The sequence below is a fragment of the Perognathus longimembris genome, chromosome 12, assembly GCF_023159225.1.
Source record: "Perognathus longimembris pacificus isolate PPM17 chromosome 12, ASM2315922v1, whole genome shotgun sequence".
Lineage (NCBI taxonomy): Eukaryota > Metazoa > Chordata > Mammalia > Rodentia > Heteromyidae > Perognathus > Perognathus longimembris.
The window spans coordinates 8112787-8138150 of NC_063172.1; the positions used below are offsets into that span (position 1 = coordinate 8112787).

At 43.3% G+C, this 25364-nt stretch overlaps 1 protein-coding gene across 3 annotated transcripts in view; it reads left to right on the forward strand.

Moving 5' to 3' along the window:
* The first annotated feature begins 556 nt into the window (after window positions 1-556).
* Window positions 557-25364, forward strand: part of Adcy8 (adenylate cyclase 8) — a 178358-nt gene continuing 153550 nt past the window's right edge. For all 3 annotated transcript variants that reach the window (XM_048358470.1, XM_048358471.1, XM_048358472.1), the window contains exon 1: window positions 557-1555. In XM_048358470.1, the coding sequence (XP_048214427.1) occupies window positions 578-1555 (978 nt within the window). In that variant the 5' untranslated portion in view covers window positions 557-577. The remainder of the gene's footprint in view (window positions 1556-25364) is intronic.

Below are 25364 nucleotides of genomic sequence, written 5' to 3' on the forward strand. Positions count from 1 at the left end.
GATTGGGGACGCGGCGGCCAAGTTCGCGCCGGTGACAGCCTCCGGTGGTGACCCGCGGCCAGTCCCTCCGCAGCCGCCCAGCCGTGGGCGTCCTGAGAGCAGTGCCGCAGCGAGGACCCGCCCCACGCGCGGCAGAAGCTCGCTGGCCGGGCGCCGGGGCGCCTCGCGAGGAGCCAGGGCTGCTGCGCCCAGACGCGGAACCTAGAGCCGGCCGGGGAGCCCGGAGCTCCCGGAGGGGACCTGACTGCGCGGCGCGGAGCGCGGCAGCTTCGGCGGCCGGGAATCCGCTCGGGCTGCGCCACCACGCCGCGCGTCTTGGCGGGAGGGCGGCTGGCGGGGACGCCGGGGTGCGCCGCGATCATCGGGGAGCCCTCGGCCCTCGGGGCGCACTATGACCTGACCCGCCAGGGGCCCCTGCGCAGGGCTCCCGCACACGGGCCTCACTGGGGAAAAAAAATAATAATAATAAATAAATAAAAGGAAAGATCTGGGCCCGGATCCTAGCAGGCCACTTTCGGGTCGCCGGCTGCCTCCTCGTTCCAGTCGGCGCGCGTCTTCCGGCCGGCGGCGGGGCGCCATGGAGCTCTCGGACGTGCGCTGCCTCAGTGGCAGCGAGGAGCTCTACACCATCCACCCGACGCCCCCGGCCGGCGATGGCGGGAGCGGCTCCCGGCCGCAGCGGCTGCTGTGGCAGACGGCGGTGCGGCACATCACCGAGCAGCGCTTCATCCACGGGCACCACCGGGGCGGCGGCGGCGGCGGCGGCGGCGGGAACGGGAGCGGGGGCTCCCGCCAAGCCTCGAACCCCGCGGGCACTGGGCCCCCTCACCCCGCGCCGCCGCTGGTGGGCGACGCCGCGCTGCCCCTGTATGCGCTGGGCCCCGGGGAGCGCGCGCACAGCACCGGCGGCACCAAGGTCTTCCCGGAGCGCAGCGGCAGCGGCAGCGGCAGCGGCGGCGGCGGCGGCGGCGACCTGGGGTTCCTGCATCTCGACTGTGCCCCCAGCAACTCCGATTTCTTCCTCAACGGGGGCTACAGCTACCGGGGGATTATCTTCCCCACCCTGCGCAACTCCTTCAAGTCCCGGGATCTCGAGCGCCTCTACCAGCGCTATTTCTTGGGCCAGAGGCGCAAATCCGAGGTGGTCATGAACGTGCTGGATGTGCTGACCAAACTCACCCTCTTGGTCCTCCACTTGAGTCTGGCCTCGGCCCCCATGGACCCGCTCAAAGGCATCTTGCTGGGCTTCTTCACGGGCATCGAGGTGGTGATCTGCGCCCTGGTGGTGGTCCGGAAGGACACCACCTCGCACACGTACCTGCAGTACAGCGGCGTGGTCACCTGGGTGGCCATGACCACCCAGATCCTGGCGGCGGGCCTGGGCTACGGACTCCTGGGCGACGGCATCGGCTATGTGCTTTTCACGCTCTTCGCCACCTACAGCATGCTTCCCCTGCCGCTCACCTGGGCCATCCTGGCCGGCCTGGGCACGTCACTGCTCCAGGTCATTCTCCAAGTGATCATCCCCCGGCTGGCGGTCATTTCCATCAACCAGGTAACGCCTGCCTGCCTTGCTTTCCCCAGTCAGCCCTGGCTGCTTTGTTGATCCTAGGTTTCCCGAGAGCCTGGGTGTTTCACTCTCCCTCACTCCTCCCCGCCCCCAGCCCGGTCCTGTGCCTTGCACCTTTGGGTGATGGTTAGGGTGGCATCGCTCCCTTCTTGGAGCACATGCAATAAAACAACCTCCAAAAGTTTCTACTAACTGTTCCTCCAACCATTCTGTGAGTGATTCGGTGACATCAACCAGAAAAGGGCTTCAAGGTCCCTCATCCCAGCGTCTGCCCTCTGTCTCAGGAACCCAATAGGGAGGGAGAGGAGCCCTCCAAGTTAGGGGACCCACTGTTTCATGCCTAACTCCTAAAAGTCACAGCAGGTTGTTGTAAAGCATTCAAATATTCAGAGTTAAGTTTGTCTGTCGAGGTGTCTGTCACCAGTCCTCAGTTCTGCAAGGAACAACTTTTGCTAAATACAGAATCGCCAGGGTGGGGGTAACTTAACAGTGAATTCTCTAGCCCCTTCCTTCAAACAATCCCGTGACACAGAGTTTACTCAGGAATTTTGTATCGCCTTGGAGACCTGTCATAATCACCCTCAGAAATAGAAGGATGGCAGGGTTATTGACAAAGAATGCAAAATCTGATGAATTGGGGGGGAGGGGCAGGGAAGGTGGCATTTTGATGTTGAGGGTTTGAAATAGGAGCAATCTGATTCTTTGGGTCTTTTTCTTCTGTCTCCTCCTTTTCTCTTCCCATCTCATTAAATATGGGGTGTGTTTGTGTGAACAAAGTTCACATTGTCTGTGGGTGAGAAGGTAGAGAAAGACTCCATTGTTTACATTCACCCAAACAAATGGATAATTAATGACCTGGCACTTTCTTTACCAAATGTGTGGTAGGTAGGTAGCATGGGATGGGGGTGGGGGGTGGGGGGTGAGCTGTGGCGGGGGAGGGACTCTTGATTAGAAAAGAGACATGTCAGCCAAATGGTTTCAGAGAGAAAGCTGCTGGATGTGTCTGGGCAGAGGGCTGTTTTGTATGCAGCTGCTCCTACCTGTTCTGCCTCTGTCAGTTTTGCTGCATTAGAAACTTCAAACTTCCCTGCCTGGTGGTCGCGTTTACACAGAATGGTGTTTAGAGCAAGCAGTCACAACACCACTGAAAATCACTGATGGATGTGTGACCATCTGTACCTCAGAGTGCTCCACCTCGCCCTGACCTCTGAGATTCAACTGAATTTGGAGTCCTGACCATTGTGGGTAGCTCCGTTACTTACCTGGTTGGCTGCTTTGATGGTGCTTTTGTCCTATCTCATATCCCCTGGTAAACAAATCATATGTTCATTCTGTGGTTGTAACCATCAGGGATGAAACGGGGAGATGAGAGCCTCCATAAGGGCCAGTGAGATGGACCTTTCCTAGTTACTGCAACTGTGTGTGTGTGTGTGTCAAAATTGTCATGAACCTTTAATACTTAGCACATAATAGCGTTATCATTCAGAAAAGAAAAGGTGTTATATTCTTTGCTTGGGGTTGTCTAAACTTATATAATGTCTTGTTTGTGTTTTTCAATCCTTTGTACATGCAAATCTAAATTCTCATACATATACATCTTCTTTCAAGATCTGTGATTGTTTTCTTGATTTCTGTTTTTATAGACATAAACATCTAGCCTATCGTTTCTGTCTTGTCTTCTCTTTCCCATTCCCTTCACTCTCTTCTGCTCCCCTCCTCACTTAAAAAAATCTCACTTGAATATGAGATGTTTCCAGAGCATATCACAGATATTGTTGCACAAAATCCCATCTATTGTAAGCCAGTGCTTTTCCAGCTGTAGGCTTTCTTGGTACATGTTACTAAAAGACTCCATCAAGTAAGTTTGGAGTAGTATTTAGAACAACACATCCTAAGTGGCAAATTCTGAATACTGTCAAAGTTCTAAGTATGGAGATACTTTTCTTGCCAAACGAATCCAGAAAGTAAATTTTGGCTTCATGTTTGTTGCATACTCTACTCAAATACTACCAGATGGGAGAAAATTAAAAATAACCCCCAATGTCTTCCCACTCCCACGCCATCATAAACAGCCCACCCCTGTGAAAACCAGGGTCCTGAGGCCAGTCAACCTTCTATATTCGTGCAGGTAGGATTCTAGCTGTCATTGGACAATTCACCTTTAGGCCCAAGGGAAGAATAACAGGGGTCTGGGCGCTCTCCCTGCAATGTAGGTGCTGAAAAGTCCTTGAAGCATTTTCCTTTGGCGCCCCCTAGAGGTGTAAATTTCTTTTCGAAGCTCTTGCAGAATTAGACAATCTCTATATAGAATCTGTGATGGATTACTTACTTTTCCCCGTTGGCTACTATATTTGGCATGCTGAAAAACTGATACTGACTTCTCATAGCAACTGGAGTGAAACCTGGCTCTTTACCAGAGCCAACTCCATTCTCAAAGCTGATAGATGCTTCTCCTACGCTGCTCCTCCTCAGACACTAAATATCATCCATTTTTAGTCTTTCCAATGTCCCAGTGCCTTTTCTACTTCTTGGCCTTTGTACCTGCTGCCTAAGGAAATTTCTCCATGGTCTTCATGAAGCTGTCATTCTTGTTTCAGATTCTCAAATGCCAGATTCTCTTTAGTGCACAACTTGCTTGTCTGTCCAGAGCACATAAACTATCTGAAATTATCTTATTCTTATTTACTGTGTCTTTCTACAGTACCACCCACTCATAAGAACCTAAATGCCATAAAGACAAAGAATTATCTATCATATCTACCACTATACCATTCGCACTCAACAATGAATGAACAATGAATAAACAATATTATTCTTTGCATGGATATATTATACAATATCCGTGTCCCCCGGCTCTATGTTGGTTAAGGCTTTCTCTGCACATGCTCAAATACAAATGTATAAACACATGCATGTGCACATACAAATAATAGATTATATGTGTGTAAGGCAATCTCTTACACACAAATATTTTTGGAGAAATCATTTTCTATGTAACTACGTGCCTTTTTATGCGATACCATATCTTGTAAGGACAAATGGATGGTACTTCATATTTCCTTCAAAGAAGAAGTGACAGGTTCTTTGAAACCAGGGGACATGGTGAAGATCAGGGCTTGAGCAAGTGTGCAAGGGTGGGTTTTAAACCCTGGCTCAGTATCCCTTTAAGGACCATCCTTCTGAGCTAGTATTTGAAATTGCTGGAGAATGGTGAGTTCCGGTTTCACGGATCAAGTCAGTAACATCCCATATAGCACATGAATGAACATTTAATGAAAAAAGCCAGTGGCAATTATGAGAGGAAAATGACAGACAGGCAGGCTAGGCATAGATTCTCGATAACAAGCTTGTCATTCTGCTCAGTTGGATCAGATTTGCCAACGAAAGGCCATAAGCCTGAGATTATCTTCTCTCCCCAATTAGTCTTAATTCCCTTTATGAGGACAGCTGAGGTTTAAGTTAACATTCCTGAGACTTGGTAAGCTAAAATGAAAGTACACAGTCAACACACTGTTTACTTCACTGTAAATATGTCATTTGCCTCCCATGAATCCAGTCTATGCCTCTCTGCTTCTCTTCTTTACCTCCTGAAAGAATTGATATTCGTGGCTTGACAGACAGGCAACCATACTGAAAATCTTTCTCAATGGGACCACTCTGCAATAAAGAAAAAAGCCCCTTGTTGCCTTGTATTACAACGTGCTTTCTACTCTGGTCACAAGATGGAACCAGAAAGAACCCCTAAGGAGCTTCCTCACCATCAGGAGATGGTTTGTGTTTTTCTCCATTTTATTAACAGACTAAAAGCAGAACAAGAGAGATTACCACCCAAGACAAATGTGTCCCCCCATACCTTAACTGAGTCAAGTGACACTGCAAATACTGAGATTCATATCAAGAAGGTACAGGCCAAGCATCAGTGGCTCATGCCTGTAAACATAGCTACATAGGAGGATGAGATCTGAGGATCATGGTTTGAAGCCTGACTAGGTAGCAAAGTCCATGGAGACTCTTATCTCCAATTAACCAGCAAAACAGAAAAAGCTGTTGCTCAAGTGGTAGAGTTCTAACCCTGAGCTGAAAACCTAAGGGACAGTACCCAGGCCCTGAGTTCAAGCCGTAATACCAGCACGTGCGTGTGCGCATGCGCACACACACACACACACACACACACACACACACACACACACACACACACACAGCCCAGATTGGATGGTTCCTTTCATTGTGCTCTGACAAAGCTCAGCAGTAGGTAGCAAGAGGGTGAGTAGCTATTTCTGCCTTAGGAAGCACCACCAAATTCACCTTTCAACCACCTTCACTGATGTGATTCCAGCCAATGCCAGGAATGCCTTACCCAGATTTTAAAACAATTATATTTTCCACATCTTAAACCAACTGTTTATCCTGCCAGTTCAATGTATCCTTCAGAAAACCCACTACAAGATGACATTATGTACATGAATAAAATATTTAACTATAAGGTTATTTTTGCTAGGCTCTTTGACAGGGTAGATAAATTCTAAGTACTGTTGCTATAATTAGCCTTTTACTCTATTTTAATTGCTGGGAACAATAATAGGAACTACCAAACACTTGAAGCTCATCTCATTCTCCAGCTCATTAGTGATAAGATGATGGAGATCATTTAGTTATTGGAAAACTGGGAGGCAGTAATAATTTAACTAGAAAGATTGCTGCATTGTGCTTCTTTCCTCTTGGGGATTCTAAAATGTAACAGCCACTGGCTAATTAGTCTTCTGTGCATCTTGGTGAAGCAGATAAGCAGAAGTGTCAGAGCAAAGGTGATTTCTTCACAATAATTCTAAAAACAAAGTCAGCCAGGTATGCAAATTCAGATTGGCCAGTGCTCAAGGTCATGTTGTCATGTTTGAATCTCCCATGCAACACTACCTTTCCTGTCTTACATACATCCTATCAAACAGCAGAGACTAGAGACCAGTCACCTAGTGTTAATTAAGTAATGATCCTTAAACTTGTCTAATAACAAGGGACATTTAGCCTACTAGTTCATTCTTATTCTTTTAGGAGAAAATGTAGTTTTGTATAGCATAAGATAGCAACAGATGGTTTGGGAGCTAGGGGAAAATTAGAATTTGTGTGACTTAAATATACATCTAGCCTCTTAAATAAAGGACTGAATGCATAGTAAATGAAAATAAATCAGGGATAATAGGAGTACAAACATATCTCTCCCCATTTATACAATCTAAACATAAGCATATGATATTACATGTTCTTTGTCCAAGTCTAAGGCTCTTTGAAGCTAACCAAATAAAAAGTCCCGTGACTCCTTAGTGTACAATAAATGGCATATAACTTAAACATCCCCAATTTGAGAGTAGTTAGGTAGACTTTCACATTGAACACATAAATAGCCATCAAATGGGTTTGACTGGGTTCCAGTGTAATGTACCTTACTGTTAGGATTGCATTTGTAAAGCTTCAAATACCTCTAGTTCGGTATATCCCTTTAAAACATTCATATAAGCTTTAAAAATAATTGCAAGGTTCTAGTATGTCAAAAAAATACCTTTTGGAGACAAATTTGAGTGTCAAACTTCTCAAGAGATTCCTTTTAATGTCAGGATGGAGACATTATTCTCTCTTCCTTATGACAAATGCCAGAGACTTTTCCTCTCTCTCTCTCTCTCTCTCTCCCCCTCCCTCCCTCCCTCCCTTCCTCCCTCTTGCTACCTCTCTCCCTCCCCCCCTCCTCTTCTTTCCTCTTTTTTCTGTAGGGGTGGAGAGTAGATTTTGTAAATAATTTTGTAAATAATTTCTGAAATGAAAAATGATGTCTTTTCAGCCCCATACCTGGTAGATATCATGGTCCTGGAGTTCCAAAGAGATTTTACTTAGAGAGTTGTAAACTGATTGTGTAGTGTATGCTTTGCAAGATTGAATTATAAATCTGTTTTCCTTCATATCCGGTAATATCACCTGACTGGCATTAGTGCACCAGAGTATAATTAGATTAGAACGTGGAGGACTAAAGGAGTCTGATTCTGGAGCCTCTGCTGCAATGTCGTGCTAAGTAGGATGAATGCATTAGTCATATTTACACTCTGATGACTGATGGCATTTTAAGAGCTTATCAAAAAGAAGTGAAACCAAGCATAAAAAAAAGAAAGATGTTTAAAACTCCACTTGGTTCCAAATCCAGAGCTGTAACAAGATGTAACAGAGGACAGTACTACGATCATCTGATGTGACATTTCACTGTTGTCTAAATATTTCTTAGGATGCTAATTTATTCATTTCACAAGTGTGTCTATTTGAGCTGATCCTACGTGTGTTTATTTCCAGAACATAAGAGACACTGCAATATTCATCTCAAACCTTTCCTTTCCCCAACAAATGGGCACAATATTGATTCTCTGAGAGATCAGTAGGCCCAGAATACAGTTGGACTACATAGCAACTCACTTGACAGATTGTTTCTCAAGCCTGTCCTTGATTCTTTTTCTGGGATAGAATTAAAGTAACAGCAGTAGCATTGAAGACTCAGAAATGTTTGTAGCACATAGGTTTGAATCTCAGCCAGATAATGGGTTATGCAAGTCATATCTCTCCCCAGGATTTTCTTATAAGAGTGCTACCTTCACAGGCAGTACATAGCAGAGGATGCTAGTATAACGTGCCCTGTGATTCACCACAAAACGTAATTGGATTTACATGCTCACATTATGTCATGTGAGTTTTGTATATGAAAGACTATTTTAAGAAGTCAGGTCACTTCAGCAACACTTACTCAGAAAGCCAGCTTTTCTCGCTGGGAGATTTTTCACAGTCGGCCCTGTTGGGGAAGAGGGGGACTGCTGAGTGGATTAATTAACCATGGAGCTACCAGACATTCCATTGGAGGCTCAGATCCATCCCCATCAGAATGAATGCCACTTTCCCCGAAAATGTCTTCCCATGACGACTACCTTCTCAACAAAGGAATCGAGTTTATGACATGTGTTGTCAGGTTAGCTTGGGTCTATTTCTTTAATATCTATTTGTGGAGCTCTGAATGGATGCCTACAAACAGAATTACGTTTTGATGGATCATACATTTTAATATGAGTACAACTTGACATCTCCTCCAGTTAATTGGGGTCTCTAGCCTTTGATTCTACTTACTGACTTCTATGTCTGAGCTACTGCAAAATATCTTTGAGGCACAAAGGTACCCTAAGTCAAGGAATCAGAAATTTATATAAGGTAAAGACATGAACTATCTACAAAAATAAATCACATCAGTGTTTTGGGTGTTTGGATGAGTGAATTTAAAACGAATACTGTCACTGTGTAAAGTCCATATCTATCTGTATTTTTCACATGATGACAAAAAAGAAAAAACAATTCATTTTGTAAACAACACATCCTCATCCTCTGTCCGTTGATTTTCCAGTTGACTGGAGTAAACCATTTCAGAATCTTTTTTTTTCATCTCTATGTATGTATGTATGTATGTATGTATGTATGTATGTATGTATCTGTGTGATTACATCTTGAAAGCATATGATTGCTTACAGAGAGTACTAAGAATTAGGCGTGCATTTCTTCACTTACAGTGTAGGAAATACAGAAGAAGATTGGCTTTTAAAAACCAAACAAATAGGATTAGGATTATGCCACTGGAAGGCATGAGGATAGAGGGATATAGGGCGAATACAGTGACTGTCTTCAAATATTTGGAGTTCTATCATGAGAAAAAGACTGCGTATTTTCCATACATCTCCTATAGGATGGAATAAAGACCAATGCCAGGCTGTGAGAAATTTGTCCTCCCTAAAAGGGGAGGCTTATAACCCCAGGGTGTTGTGACTCGAAATGACAAGATTGCTGTTGTGGGAATGCTTCAAGAGAAAGATGTATCTCCAGAGCAATCCATCAGGGATGCAATAAAGGAGATTCTTAGATAGGGAGGTGTTCTTTTTTCCTTCAAGGTCAATTGAAAGCCATTGCCTATGTCCACAATTTTTCATGGGTGCTTTTCAAACAGGGGGGAAAAAAAGAGAAGGCAAAACACAAGAAGGGAGAAAAATCAAGGCAAATATTAACTCATTCCTCTCCCTTTCTAGGAGTACCTCTGTTATCCTTGCCAACAAAGGGACCAAAATTTGTGAGCCATGGCTATTAGATCAATAAAGGTATTTCCAAAAAAAAAGTTTAAAATTGTTGCTGGTGAAAAATAACCCAAGATTACATGGATGTTGGGGAGGCAAATTGTTCACCAAGTGTTTGTTGACAGCCTGCTGGATCCTGGGTCCTATGGAACAGATCAGATCATCACTCTCATGGAGCAGATATTCCATTGTGGAGATGTTTGTTCCCTGGCTTTTAGAATACATCTGGAGCACAAAATTCAGTAGATATGGTACTCAAATGCAACTCTTGGGGTTTTATTACCTTTTTGTTTTTTACTGCAGACCTCTAAATTATAAAACTTCAAAGCTGCAGTGGATGTCCGATAAAAATTGCACAAGGAAAGGTCAGGCTCTAGAGGGAATGGTAGATGGGTGTGCATCTTTCTGCCCTGTGGAGACAGTGTAATGGGCCCTGGGAAAAGGCTAAGAGGTCAGTTATTGGAGCATCATCTTGGGCCTCCCCAGCCTGCTGCACTGAAGACGTGGTATGAGGGAGCATCTGCTTCAAGCCAGGCAAGGTCAGGCTGGTCTCCAGTTCTGGGAACTCCTGGTTAATCAGCTCACAGTGACCCCTGCTAAAGTTCAGGAACTGCCCTGGAGCTCCGGATGCCATCCTTATGTCAGGAAGGGCAGACAAGTCGTTTAGATAAGGTATAAGTTTAGTTCTACTGCGACATCCTGTGTGTCTTCTTTAATAATGGCAATATCATAATATTCCCATGTGCTCAGGAGACTGTGAGCCCCTTAGGCTCAAGGATGGAACTGTATTCATCTCTGTGTCCTTAGCATCTAGTTTAGCACATGACACTTGGGCAGTTCTGAATACCAACTTTTTAAGTGAATGGAATGAGTAAGTATGGCATTATGGTCTCCTTTCCGCAGATGGTACCCACCTACACCTACACGCTCAGTCACCCGAGTTTCAATGGAGAATGAAAATCCAACGACAGAAATCAGTCTCCACACAATACTGGTAAAATGACACCAAAAAATTATCCTGCCATGCGGCTTTCGCAGAGTTCTACAAGCTCAGTTTGGGTACTTATGTAAAAAAGAAAAATTATAAGATAACGTGAATAAATTACCCAGATCATTTAATTAAACAGCACAGAATGGATCAGCCACGAGTATTTGTCCATTCTTCAAAATTCAGACTAGATCAGGCCCATTCACTCAAAGACAAAACACTAACACAGAGACCATCTTCTTGTTCCTAGAAATTTAGCACAGCTAATCAGCCTGTCATCCAGCAGGAGAATACTGGCAAGCCGCGAATAGAGTTGAAGTCACAGGAAAGAAATATGGCAGAGGAAGAGATTATGTGGTGTGATACTAAGAGACTGGGAAGCTTAGCTCATCTTCAACCATCTTCACAATACAGAGCTGAGCAAGCAGGAGGACATTCTCCTTTGACTGCATTGCCTTGTGCTGTCCCATTCTTGGCGTCCATATGTCTTCACCAGCTAGGCTATGAGCTCCACAAGAGTGAAGTAGAGGAAGATGTAGGAGTAGGGGGCAAAGGTCTGAACCATTTAAAAGTCCTGGTTATAGTCCCTAGCTGGCCAGTACCTCACTTCTTGTCCTCCTGAGTTTCAGAGTTCTTCACTCTCATCACTGGAGGTGAGGAGCAACCTGGTTCCCTTGAGATGATTTCTATATAACTCTAGGATGCAGCCTGGTGATTGTTGGTAATTATCCACCTTTGGGGGTGATCTGTCCTGCAAGCTCTGCTGTTTCTTGAGAGCATTTCTAGTCCTTGCTATAAAGATGTCATTTATCAATCCTGTCTTTCCTGGAACACAAGATGATTGCAGAATGACTCTGAAGAGAATGGCTTAGAACGATGAACGCAGAATGGAATCACAGGTACCAGGCTTTTCTCTTGCTTTTAATTATTTCATGGCAGCAAAATAAATGTAGTTTTAAGTACCTGCTACATGTATACTTTTCATTGGCTGCCAGTGATTGTCTAGAGGGTGAGAACAGCTGCATTTGCCTTTGGGGTTTGAATGCTCCATGAGATGGCCTGTGAGAAATCCTATGTCGAACTCCAGTTTACAGGGCCACAGCTACCTGTGAGATGGAAAGTTTTATTACATTTTTGTCTTTGCCCCTTCTTACAGCTTGTGGATACCTGCTGCCTATTAGTGTCCTTCTCTTTCTTATTGCTCTTACGTAACTGGACCTGAGACCCACTTGAAGTCACTTCTGTGGCTTGACGTCTCAATGCTAGAGCCTTTCTGATGGATGGCCCTCTCTGGCTTGATGGAGGAACAGCTCTGGGCAGGAAGTGCTCTCAAATTCCCACCGGACTCCAACTGCTCCAGCCACGGGGGCTGGGATGACTCACTCCTATTGGCAGGACATTGAACAAAGCAAGGTGACTTTACTGAGCATTAAAACAAAAAGACAGATAATTGTCTACCGTACTGTTTTCTGCAGCTTAAACCCTATTATGTAAAGACCAGGTGGTACTCGATACCTAGATCAGTTTAGCTATAGCCCACTACACATCAAGCTAAGGCCTGCTTTTCTGTATGAGAACCCAATGGAGTTAAGTAACAAACTCCAGCAGCTTCTGAGAAAGCCTTTAGTTTCGTGAAGCACTGTCCCACTTAATTCAGTTTTCTATTGTCAATTAGTTCAAGAAACAACACCAACAAGGGCAACCATTTTATCTTCTAAGTTCAAAGTCAAAATCCCCAATGTTCACTGGGTTTGATTTTCTGGCCTGTGGGTAGTGGGCTTGGAAATGTGTTCAGGGGTCCAGGTAGGGAGTGATCAATCACTACAACGTTTCTCCTTTGCTGGTTATGAGGTAGGAGATTGTCCTTGTCTCTTCCCCACTGAATAATGACATCATATACAGCCCTTGCGGCCCAGTCCCCTACACCAGTGCGCAGTTGGCGGTATTTGTGGGACCAGGTAAGTGCATTTCCCAAAACAGAGAAACCACAAAGTCATCCTTTTTTTGTTCCATGGATTTTTTTTCTTTTTGGCGCCTTTGGCCAAAGAAATTGCTTTGACTTCTTGAGATCCAAACTTCCAAAGGTTTATCATGCCTAAAAGGGTTCCCTGAATAGTTAACGTGTGTGTGCGCACACATGCACACCTGCATGTGAGATTATAAAGTAAAGGGTTTTGAGTGTATGATCCTTCATCTGCCATCTCTTCTGCCTACTGCTGCCCCTTTGGGCATCCATGTTTCTCGTCACCATCTAGGCAGCTACATCTATGTACATTCTTCCTTCTCCGGTGTTTTCAGACTCCATGCAACCTATTTCATGTTGGAGCTCCTCAAGTTTCCATCCCATCATCCCATACTTCTTCCCTTGGCTCACCAATATGTATCAGTGGGCAACTCTCTCATAGACCTGTGTCTTCATCCTGTCTTCTCTGCTAAGCATTATTAACCTGGGCACTGGAGTGACCTCTTGCACACAGTCACTGGAATGTCCCCCAGAGAGCTTCATCTCAACTCAACACCCAATGTTGGTGTGAGATTCTGATGGGTTGGTGTCCTGCTGCTGGGGTCTACCCAGAGATCTCTGTTCTGCTCATTCTCTCATGAAGTCTACCTTCCCCGGGGTTCCTTAAGCCCTATCACTCTCCATTTCTGTGTGGCTTGTAAATAACAGACATTGATATTCATCACATTTCTGGTAGCTCTGAAACCCACAATAAAATAACCATCATCAGATTTTGAATCTGGTGAAGGCCTACTCCTGGGTTCATAGGGCTGTCTTACCCTTGTGTTCATGAAAGGGGAAAAAACAAGGTAGATCTCTGAGGCTTCATTGCAAAAGTTATTATTTCCATCCATAAGAGCCCCGTGCTTGCGATCTAACCACCTCACAGACTGTCTCTTAAAAACCCATCACCTGAGGAGTCAGTGTTCACCCTGAATTTGGAACAGACCCAATCACATAGACTACAGCAACATTCTTCCATCCCTCATTAATTTATTCCTTTATCTGGACCTTTGTGTGAGAAATATTTTTAAAATACCATGCTGTACAAGCAGTAGAGATTCTGCAGTGAGGAAAGTCATTCAGGGTCCTGCTACTAAAGAGATCATAATAGAGAGGTGATGGAAGACATCAAGAAGTAATGACCTAAGTAAGTGGATGGCTTTGAACTGAGTAGAGTCCTGTGAGGCCAGATTTGGTACAGGTATGATGAGAGCGAGAAAGCAAGACGTCAGCCTGCAAAGCTTCCCTAGGTACCTGCTCTCAGAGGGTGACATTGTGACACTGGGTAGGAATGATACTTTAAATCTTCTGTTCTGGGCAGAAAGCTCACTTCATCCAATCTTGATTGTCATTTCCATTAAGAAGGAGGAGCTTGGTCAGGATTAAAACAAGGATATTGGTGTGTTTTTTTTTTAATTCACATTTTTAAAGTTAATATCTTAAACGGGGTCTCATTTTGAATGTCTGTGTGCGCATCTAATGTATTTAATCAGACTCAGCCCCTTAGTTCATCTCCTTCTTCTTGTCCTCTTCCCAAACCAATCTCAGCAAGCTTCCTTGCTTCACTGTCACTCATGTACTTGAATCATCTTGACCACACCCACCCTTCTTCCCCTCACTCCCACCAATATTTCTATCCCAGACAGGAACTATTTTATATTCCTGCCAGCCATGAAAATTGTGAGTGTGTGTTAATTATTGAGTGGGTTTCACAGTGATATTTCAAACATGCACATACATCACCTTGATCTTAGAGTTGGAAGGAGGAATAGGATAAGAATAAGAATAGGTCTATGTTTTACTCCTTGGAGGAAGAGGTCTGACACGGCATATGTGTCTGGCACATCCATCAGGAATCTCAAAGCTGAGGCTTTCTGAGGAAAACACCTGAATGATGGTATCAGCATGAGTCTTACTGCCTCAGTGCTTGCTGCTTCCCATTCCACAGAAGTTGCTGAGTTCAGAGGAGTAGCACCCTCTCCCTTCAGTGTTAGGACTGACAAGATATTTCATCCCCCACTTGTCCAATTCCAAAGCTGCCACCTGGATCTGATGTCTTGTTATGGCCACCTTACTATTCTAGTTTCAGAGAGACAGCATGCAAAAAGTAGTCAAGAGAAGAATGAAATTTGCATTCCAGAATTTGCAATGCTTATAATGATATTTATTGTTTTTGAAGCCCCCCCCAAACAGTATTGAAAATAGTACCCATCATTAGTCAAGACCCTCCTTAGACATTAACATTCAACATAATGGAACTTTTTACAGACAGATCAACTTGCCTTGGCTACGGAATGCATTCAAACACCGTGAAATGATTGCCAAGTTCCCTCACAGCTCCAAACACTCTTATTTTAATGAGCTAGGAAAACCATAAATGTGTGAACGTTGATCCTTCCTGGTTTATTTGGCTCCCAATATCACATTATAACAATTTTACTGAGAAATGTATCTTTTCATAGTCTTTGACCTTTGAGAATCTTAGGAAGAGAATTAGAAGTAATGTTTTAGCAAATTTTGAGAGAATTACTTACTAAATGGTTTTCCATACTTAATTTTTCCTACTGGTTTAATTATGTTGGCACTACCCTTTATAAAAATGTGTGTCCTTGTAGTCATTCGATTTATTTCAAAGGGACCAGGGACTGCAGTGTTCAATTGACAGTCAATTGTTTCTTTTGAATATATAATTAGTGACTTCATGGCATTTGTCAGGATAGCTTGTCTGGTGTTTTCAAAACGTGCCTGTTAGCTGTTGACAACAAACCATTTCATGCCAACATTACTGAGCAGTGATTGATCAGGGCACTTACATGACCTGAATAGCTACAACTGGGAGTCTGTTTTCTACAGAGCCCTCTTGATTGGTCTAGAGGCCCAGGAAACAGGCACCGTGGCCTTAAGGAGCTCACTCTATCCTTCTGTACCTTAGTCAATCCATTCATAACTCCATATGATTAAGATTCCTGCTGTCACAATGCCACTGATTATAAAAGAGTGAAGGAATAATATGAAAGGGCTTTGAACCAAGAGATGGCAGTAAATAAGCTCCGGATGCCGTTATTACCATTGTGCAACAGAGACGTGTCTGACCTGATTGCACAGCAGTGGGCTGTCTTCCTCCGATTGCCAGGAAACTCTGCTCAACAAAGGACATGGGCCCAAGAGGTGAATCTGCCTGTTAATCTCCAGAGTGAGGGTGGAAAGAACCAAAGAGCTCTGCTTCCTGGACCACTGTGGTGGCGAGGTGATGACTTGCTGAAGCGAAGCCTATGTCTTGGGGTGAGACAATGGCCACTAAATGCTAAGCTACACGTTTGTCAGTGTCCTTTGCAAGAACAAATTGCCCTTCCCCATTTTTCCAGAGCCTTCTTACAAAGGAGGAGCCACTATTTTAGGCTGAGTGATGATCATGCCATCCTACACAGAAGCCCTTCCTTATATAAAGGCCTCAATTTTGTGGAAGACAGGTAGCAAACTTCCATTCAAAATCCTGCCCCCCACGACCCAGAAAAGACCTAAAAAATCATCAGCTTAAAGTAATTCAGATATAAAACAAAAAGTGCTAAAAAATATACTAGTTAATGAAACCTACTTCTTCAGGCTTAGTGCATGTCCATAGACATACTTGACCTAATTGACAACCACTAAGTGACTGCAAAGCGAATCCATTGTCAATAAAATGAGGGAGGAGGTAACAAGTCGAACAAGCAATGTACTCACTGCCTTACATGTGAATCTATAACCCCTCTGTACCACACTTTGACAACAAAGAAAAAAGTTTAGTAAAAAAATTATTAAGAAACAATTTAACATAAAAGGCAAACCAATGCAACAGCAATACTTACAAGACAATATGCTATGAACCAACTGTACAACCTGGCGGGAGGAACTGGGGAAGCAGGAAGGTGGGAGAAAAATGAGGAGGTAACAAGTTTGACAAGAAATGTACTCACTGCCTTACGTATGACACTGTAATCCCTCTGTACATTACCTTGACAATAAAAATAAAAATTAAAAAAATTAGTAGGAAAGCCCACAATGAGATAAATATCAATTTCCCTTCACTACACAGAATGAACAAAGGAAGACTGGGAATTGCAGCAGGTCCTCTAGGACACTAAACCAAATGCTACATGATGAAACTAACATTCTTTTAGTTTAGTATAGTTAGTTTAGTTTAGCTCTTTTGGGTTGAATGAAGGGAGATTGCCTTTGCTTCTCTCCACCTGCCACTCTGTGAATCACCAGGTCTTCCAAGCCCCTCACTGAACAACTTCTTTTTGTCAGTCGTGGAGCTTGAACTCAGGGCCTGGGCGCTGTCTCTGAGCTCTTTAGATCAATGCTAGCACTCTACCACTTTGAGCCACAGCTCCACTTCTGGTTTTCTGGTGGTTAGAGGTAAGAGTCTCATGGCCTTTCCTACTTGGGCTGGCTTTGAACCAAGATCCTCAGATCTCAGCTTAATGAGTAGCTACGATTACAGGCATGAGCCACCTTGGCCTGGATAACCAAACAACTTTGATGAGCCACTCTTTTAGAAAGTCCTTTCCAGATATTTGGCCATTAAAGTCTTATCTTCCATCTTCTTAAGGAAATAATTAAGGTAGCAAAACACATTTGGATTTGACAGTGACTTGTGAGTATTAGGGCAGTGTTGGTATTGATATTGGTTAGTGTTCATCAGAGCAAGAAATGGTCTCTTTGGATCCAGAGAGTACTAAGTGTTACAGGGCAGTACCTGTGATTTTTAATGTTTACTGCACACACCCTGTGTCTACATTTCTGTGTTCAATGACTTTCACACATCCTATCCACTCTACTGACAGTCTTGAATAATAGTATTGTATAACCGCTTTGAAACTGAAGATCTTGAAGAGCATAGAAATAAATAAAGCTGGAAAGCCATTTGAACGGTATGTGATCAAGTGAGGATTCTAATGCAACTCTTACTGTCTTTAAATATAGACAGAGTTCCCACTGGTTCTCACCACTGCCTCTTTGTACACAGAGTGTAGCCATTTACGTATGCATTCACATTTAGTAATTCATATTCCTTTCATGCACCAACCTGTCTACAGTATACTAGAATTGAAGGATGCAAAAGCAAAGAAGGAAGTTTGTTACCCTCTAATCACGTATATTACCAGAGCAAGAGGCAAGAAGGTAAAGTCTGTGTCTTGGTACCTAGACTGCCTCCTGAGAGAGCCACATTGAATTACACACCTTACTGCATTTCATACTTCATTACTACAAAAGCATGATCAACCTTCTACACCTTTACCTAGACATGCTACATGTGCCTGGAATAAAACTTACACTCAGCAAAGAAATCCAGCCTTAGAAGTGTTTCAAGTTCTGATGCCTCCACAGTTCAGCTTCTGTCTAGACCGATGTACTAAGTAGCCCACATGGAAAAGAGTTGGAGATAACTTATCAAAATGGAAAAGAGCTGTAGATAATTTATCAAAATTTGAAGACAAGACCTTGATTTTTACCCCCACTCCCAGCAGCAAAATGCATTTCTTTCTTTTCTTGCGTATACTCTTGAAAACAATCCAGACTCAGTTGCCCGCATGATTCTTAAGTTACCTAAATTGTTTCTGTGTGAGTTTTACCACAGTAAGCCATTTGAGGACACAGTGCTTAACCACCTGGCCATATTTCAGAGACTGCTGGCTGGCTAATAATATACATTGTCCTTCTTTCCTTGCATATAGAAGCAAGATTTTAATCTTGGGGTATAATATACCAAGCTGTACTAGCGGAAGGTTTGGGAAGGAATTTTTAAATGCCTGGTCCACGTGGGCAGTCCACCATTTGACTCCCATCCCATCCCCAGTAGCCATTTTTCTGCCAAGGAAGAAGACGTCATGTCACATCCTATGGCTATCATAAACCATGAGGAAAGATGGCAGACACACAGAGAATAGCGGCTAACAAAGAAATAAGAATTCTAGGACACAAAAGATTAGCGCACCATACCAGTCATGATCTACAGGTTCCTAGATTAGTGTGTGTGTGTGTGTGTGTGTGTGTGTGTGTGTGTGTGTGTTGTCTGTGTATTGTTTCATCTGAGATATGGTCTTTGTGTATAACCCAGGCTAGCCTCAAACTCATGAGCCCCCTGCCTCAATCTCCCAAGTACTAGGATTATAAGCATGTGTCTGGTTCTTACCTAATTATTTAAAGTCATATAAAATATACTGCAGTACCGTTTAATACATTTTTATTTCAATTCTCCATCTCAATACTCACCCAAGCACAATTTCTAAAAAGCACAGGCTACAAAATATATTCATAGTGTATCCTCTGATAAACGATCATTGACCATTCCTTGAAACAAATGGTGAATGTAATTCTTCTATCTGGGCTATCTGATCTCTAAGACAAATAGAGCAAGTAGAACCAATTTCATTTTATGGCTATTTTTGGCCTTTTTCCCCTATCTGTACTTGAGATTTGGGCAACAGAAGGAGCCAGATCAGATGTTGTATCATCTGATTTATAATTTATATCGCTGGAATAAATGCCAGGCAACAGTCCTGTCTGGAGAAGACAGGTGGAACTATTTCCCAAGGGAAGAAACTGATGCCTTCCTATTAATAAACCCTTGAAAGTTCACCAGGCCTTGTGAGATTAAAAAGTTGTCTCTGGAGATACTCTGCAGCAACCAGATGTCCATCACAAGGGATTTGGGGCAAAGGGAGAAAGGCTTAAACTAGATGCTTTTTAAAAACATCCTTAGCAATTTGAAGCTTTTGGCTCTTGGGACTGTTGGAGTTATAAATAATTGGTGAGGTATAGAACTGGACTGGGAAAAAACAGAGAGGAGTCCAAGAAATCACCCCTGTCTCTGAGAAATGCTAGATGTTCGTAGGAAGCTGCTTCTCCTACTGTATCCTCCTCCTAAACCAAGTTCTCAATAAATCCAAATTCTCTCTCCACCATTGCAGTTGCCCGAGCTAGAAAGCTCAACAGGCACCCCCCATATCTTGCCCGTCTCTCAATCTCTATGGAAAATCCATCAGACATTCCTCAGAGACACTGAATAGCCTCCTCCCCACCCTTATGACCTCTGCTCCTTTCTTTCTCCACTAGGGAACAGAAGACCCTGCTGCTCCCTGAGTCACAGTGCCCTTCCTGAATCCATTTCTTTTTTTTTTTTTTCTCAAATTTTTATTATCAAACTGACGTACAGAGAGGTTACAGTATCATACGTTGGGCATTGGATACATTTCTTGTACTGTTTGTTGCCTTGTCCCTCATGCCTGAATCCATTTCTGTCCCTTCCCATCTACCATCTGATGTTTCCACAATGGAATTTTCCCTATGATTGTGGCTTCTAATCCTCCAGGCAATGTCAATCACTTCCCATTGCTCTTACAACAGGAGGTGAACGCTTTCCTAGCAGCAACCATTTAGATCTGGCCTCTGCCTCCCTTGGAGGATGGCATTCTTGCTCTCATTTCTCAGGTCACAGTGCGACCTCATTTCTTTAGCTCCTCAAAAGACCCGTGTTTTGGTTTTTTGTTTTTCCCTTAGCACTCTGGAATTCCAATCTACATTTGTCTAAAGCATTCTTTCCTTATTTTCTACTTGAATATCTTTGCCTATTTTCTGTTCACAACTTTGTTACATTTTCAAATCCCCCATGATTTTCTTGGGAAACCCCCACGCCATCTCTCATTTGTTCCTTGTCTGACAAACAAGGAGCAGACAGTAAATTCAATGAATACATGGGGAGTGTGTTGGGTTTCTTTGTTCTCCTAAATATCCTCAGCACCCTATGTTTGATAAATACTTTTCTAAGATGAAGTGAAGGGGAATAACAAAGGATAATGTCTAGGACTTAGGATGTATGGTCATAACTGTGTGTGTGTGTGTGTGTGTGAGAGAGAGAGAGAGAGAGAGAGAGAGAGAGAGAAGAGAAAGAGAGAGATGTAGTGCTGTGGTTCAAGTGATAGTATGTGAGCCTTCAGCTGAAGAGCTCAGGGACAGCACCCAGGTCCAGAGTCCAAGCCCCATGATCAAAACAAAGAAAAAGAAAGAGAAATAAAAACAATCAGAGTATATTGTTGACATAATGTAGACCACTGCTGGATTTGTTCACACATTGAAGATCTTCATTTATGGAACATCATCATTTAAATCGCCTTGGTACCACCACCGTTCTCGTTTTCCTTTCTCATCACCATCTCCACAAGAGCGCTGATGTTTCTGCAGTATTTTGAACTAGAGGGAAGGGCTCTTTATGTCCATCTGTGCGCACCAAGGAAGATTTCACCCTGATGGTGGTAGGTGAGCCATGAATTCAGGATAAGATTTAGAAATATTAGAAAAGGTCTGTGATTATAAAGTCTCACTTCCACTATGAAAAATAAAATAAGATGCACACATTCATGCCTTTCAGCGCATCTTAAGCTTGAGAAATTTTGTGCTCCTATATCTCTTTCCAAAGAGAAGACAGTGGCTTGGTATAAAGACTTGAGAACATGCTCTGAGGCCAAAGGACTTAGATTTGCATCCTAACACCATCACTCAGTAGCTGCATGCCTGGCAGGTTATTCGACCACAATTAAGTCTCAGGAAGGGGGAATGCTTATAGTATCTCCATCAACGGAGTTGAGGCAGACCCTAGCCCATCAGTGTTCCGTGTCACCCAGCTGGCAGTGGAGGCTTTGTGGGGGTAGGAACCTTGATTCACTCATCCTCCCTTCTATCTCCAGTCTCAAGAACAATGCCGAGCACATAGCAGATACCCCGTGGGCTTTGACTGGAAGGATGAACAGGGCTCCTCAGGAGAGCATCCCATCCAGCCAATGCAAAGAGGGGCATTATGCTTTGGGAAAGCATTCCCAAAGAGCCTAATGGACAGAAGCTCATGTTGTTACTTTTAACTCATGTGTCTGACTCACTCAACTGAACACTGAAAGAATATGCTGAATACAAACATCACTCCTCTAAGATGCCATCTATAACTAAAAGGGATTTCAGAAAGAGCTACCTATTTCTTTGCATGCTCTTTTTGACCTTTCAAAATAATAATTGCCAAAGGAGACAGCATTGGAACGACATTGAGTCACTGTTTTGGTTAAATATTGAAGGAGAACATGGATTTTGAAGCTCACTTCCTTCCCTCAAATCAACATATGCTGTATATAACCCACTCATTCAGAGTACTCATACCACAGCACTGTATACCTGGCATTCATAATACCATTTAGATCTTAACTTCTGATATTTAATGTACCAGTTAGTTTCATAACGTGGTTACACAGGGGGAAAATCACTAGCTCTGCTGCTGCTCATTAGACAAGGAAACAAGGCTATGTAAGGTCTTATAATATCAAAATACTGGACCTACTATAGTTCTGTATCATTTCTGTCCAAGTAGGATTATGAGCTTCTTGTGATCTTTTTCCTCTTCCTCCCCTTCTCTTCTTCTTCTCTTCCTTCTCCTTCTTCTCCCCTCCTCCCCCCTCCTTCTTCATCTTTTGTATAGCGTATTTCTCTGTCACCGTTTCTGAGAGGCAAAGAAAAGCTTGGCTCCAGTACCCAGCACCTGCCCTCCCAGGCACACAGGAACACAGAGCCCTCAGGTGGGGGAAGGGCTGCCAGCATATCCCCCACCCCCCTCCTCTGTCTTATCCCTTGCCATAAAGACCAGTTATGTAAACACATTTCCTGCTCTTCAATCCAATGGTCAGATGTTTATCTGGGGGGAAAACAAAGGAGAAAATGGACTCAGGGTGTTAGCAAGGAGTCCCACTCAGGAAGTCTCAGATGTCTACCCATTCTGCTTGTAAAATCATAGGCCTTCCAAGTCGGAGGGAGATCTCAAGGCTATTAAAGCTCCCTCTAATCAAAGCAGGAATCATTTCGCTAGAATCTTGAGGCAAGAGTCACTCTCATGATGAAAGAAACGTCAGGAAGGGCTGTCTGTGCTGTGTTGTGTTCTGTTGAGCCTGTGGTCCAATGGCTTCGGAAGGCATCATTTCTGATGTGGATGAAGTTAGACCCCACGCTCTGCTCTAAACCTATGGTGATTCCCTATTTCGTACTAGATTAAGTCAGTGTCTTAGAAAGGGTCTACAAAGCTCTTCTCTGCCCCCGTACCTTCTTCTGCCTTGTCTCCTTCTCCTATTGCCCTTACCCACTCTGCTCCAGCCTCCCCTCTTCCCCAGAAGCTCCTTGAACACACCACCCTGGCCTTTGCACTACCCGACTGTCCTTTCCTCAGATACCTACATGATTCTATGACGCTCCACTTGACGTCACTTACTCGCTGAGAGCATCTATCTCGGCATTCTATTTAAAATTTGTGACCTCTTCCCCGCTTCTGCATCCCCACACGAACCCCATGCTGTTCTCCCTCTTACCTCCTTCTCCTTTTAAAAGGAAATCTTATCCTTTACCACTCTAAATAACTTAACATTATTTGCTTTTGATAGACAGGCAAACACAGAGATTAGGAATTGTGTCCCTTTTTCACTGTGTATACAACAGTGCTTGACACACAGTAGGAATTCAGAAATGTTTAGGAGGAAATGAAACAATGGCTTTCTGTCCATATCGACCCCGATGTGTTCTCTCATTGGTGCACGTGAAATGTTATTGCTTTTCTTTTCTTTGCTACTTTCTGCGTCTTCTACCCTCGGGTAGAAGGATTTGGCTTATTTTGTTGGGTGACATATTCATAGCATAGAACTGTTCCTGCCTTGCTAGAATGAAGAGAATAGTCGAAAGATTTACATGATTGGCCAGATCCTAGCACTGTAGTGTGTGTTGTCATCATAGAAGATGGCCACATAACAGACAGTGCCCAGGACACTGTAGATTTATGACCGTCTACTTTTTCTTTGAAAAAAAATGTAACATTTTGCACAATCAATGCATTGCTACCATGGTGGCTAGAAACCCAGAAGAATTTATATTATGACACATAATTTCACATTAAAGGGACAGTGTGGGAAAATACCACGATGGCAACAGCTAATGGGTGTTTAATGCTCATTATCTTCCAGGAACTCTGTATAATTATTCTTCCCAATTACAGTGACCTGTGAACTAGGGACTCGAGATTACTCACCTCCTTCCCCACTCCTCTTAACAGGAGAAGCCTGAGGCTCCGGGAAGTTGTATCTTCTTGTCATAACCAGATCAAGGCGGAGAAGAAACCACATCCCAGAAACAGACTTGTATGCCATGAGGCTAGAGTAGCAAGCTCTGTGGCAATGTGACCTCATTCCATCCTGAGGCAATCCTGGAAGGTAGTTGTTAATTATCCCACATTAAAAAAATGGTAAAATAGGCCTTACTGTGTTAAGTGGCAATTAGGAATCAAAACCAGAATAAGCATGCTTATTTTTAAAAAAATTGTGAAGAGGGTGGTGTTGGGTATGAGTCACTGTGGGCTGAAGACATTTTATGTTCCTAGCTTCCATTATATTTTTAAGACCTAATGTGTCACAAGGTATATTGCTCAGCATTAGAGACTAAAACACATTGCACTTACTCATGAGTACTCTACATTTAAATGTTAGAAGAACATTTTACTTAATTCAAGCGGCAAAGGAGTAACTATAATAAAGCCAGGGTACTCTAAAAACATTGTTAATAGATTTGATATTAATGTTTATTTCTTTATACTACACATGTTAGCCAATAGGACCAGACCTTAGCCTGGTAGTCCTTACCTGGTCATTTTTTTATGTTATTGCTATTATAAAGGTGATTACAGAGGAGTTGCAGTTATGTAAGTCAGGTAATGAGTACATTTCTTTTTGGACAGTGTCACCCCTTTCCTAGCTTCTTCTCAGTTCTTCCTTCCCCTCCTTACCCACAAGTTGTACAGTTCATTTTCAACATAGTGTTCAGTGAGCACCACTGAGACATTTGTTCGCCCTTTGTCCCTCCATTTCTGTGCCCCCTTGCCCTCCCAAAGACTGATAAATGAACAGACAAGACAAAAAGGAAAGAAAAACAACAGTGGAGTAAAGCCTCTTTGTTTTCATTTCCTAGCATCTGTTTCGATAAATACTATTGCATATGACCAGAGGCACATGGGCATTGTGCCTTCAGCTTCCTCCCCTCGTTTGGTCTCAGTGTGTGTGAATGCCTAGAGTCTTGTACAATTCTTCATGTTGCATCGACTGGTCATTTTTTAACTATTGTAACTCTCTCTGTGTTCATGACATAGAGGGTGCTGGGAAAGTACTTAATCCCTCCCTCTGCATAAAGTAAAATAAGAACGTTGAGACACTTTGCAAGGTTATGTCATGTGAGGACATCTTCTTTATAAAACTCAGTTACTCAATTTGGACTTAGCAAACTACTTTTTTCATAACTCGTTTAAGTCAATAGGACATTCCTTTGTATGATCAGCTCCCCTTTTTGGTAAAAGAAAAGAGAGGGTGCTGCTGACTCTTCAGCAGGAGTTAATACCCCAACTTAAGTGACTTGAGAAATGCTCCAATTGTGGGTATGTAGAGCACTTTTTATCAGCCCTGAACAACAGATGAATTTTAAGAGAAAACAAACCCCTGGTAAGTTCCTATTTTTAATTCAGTAACTAATGATGAATCAAAATGTTTCTTCCAACCCAATTACCCAATAAAAATTTCCATAGTAACCATGACATTCCACCACATATCCTTCATG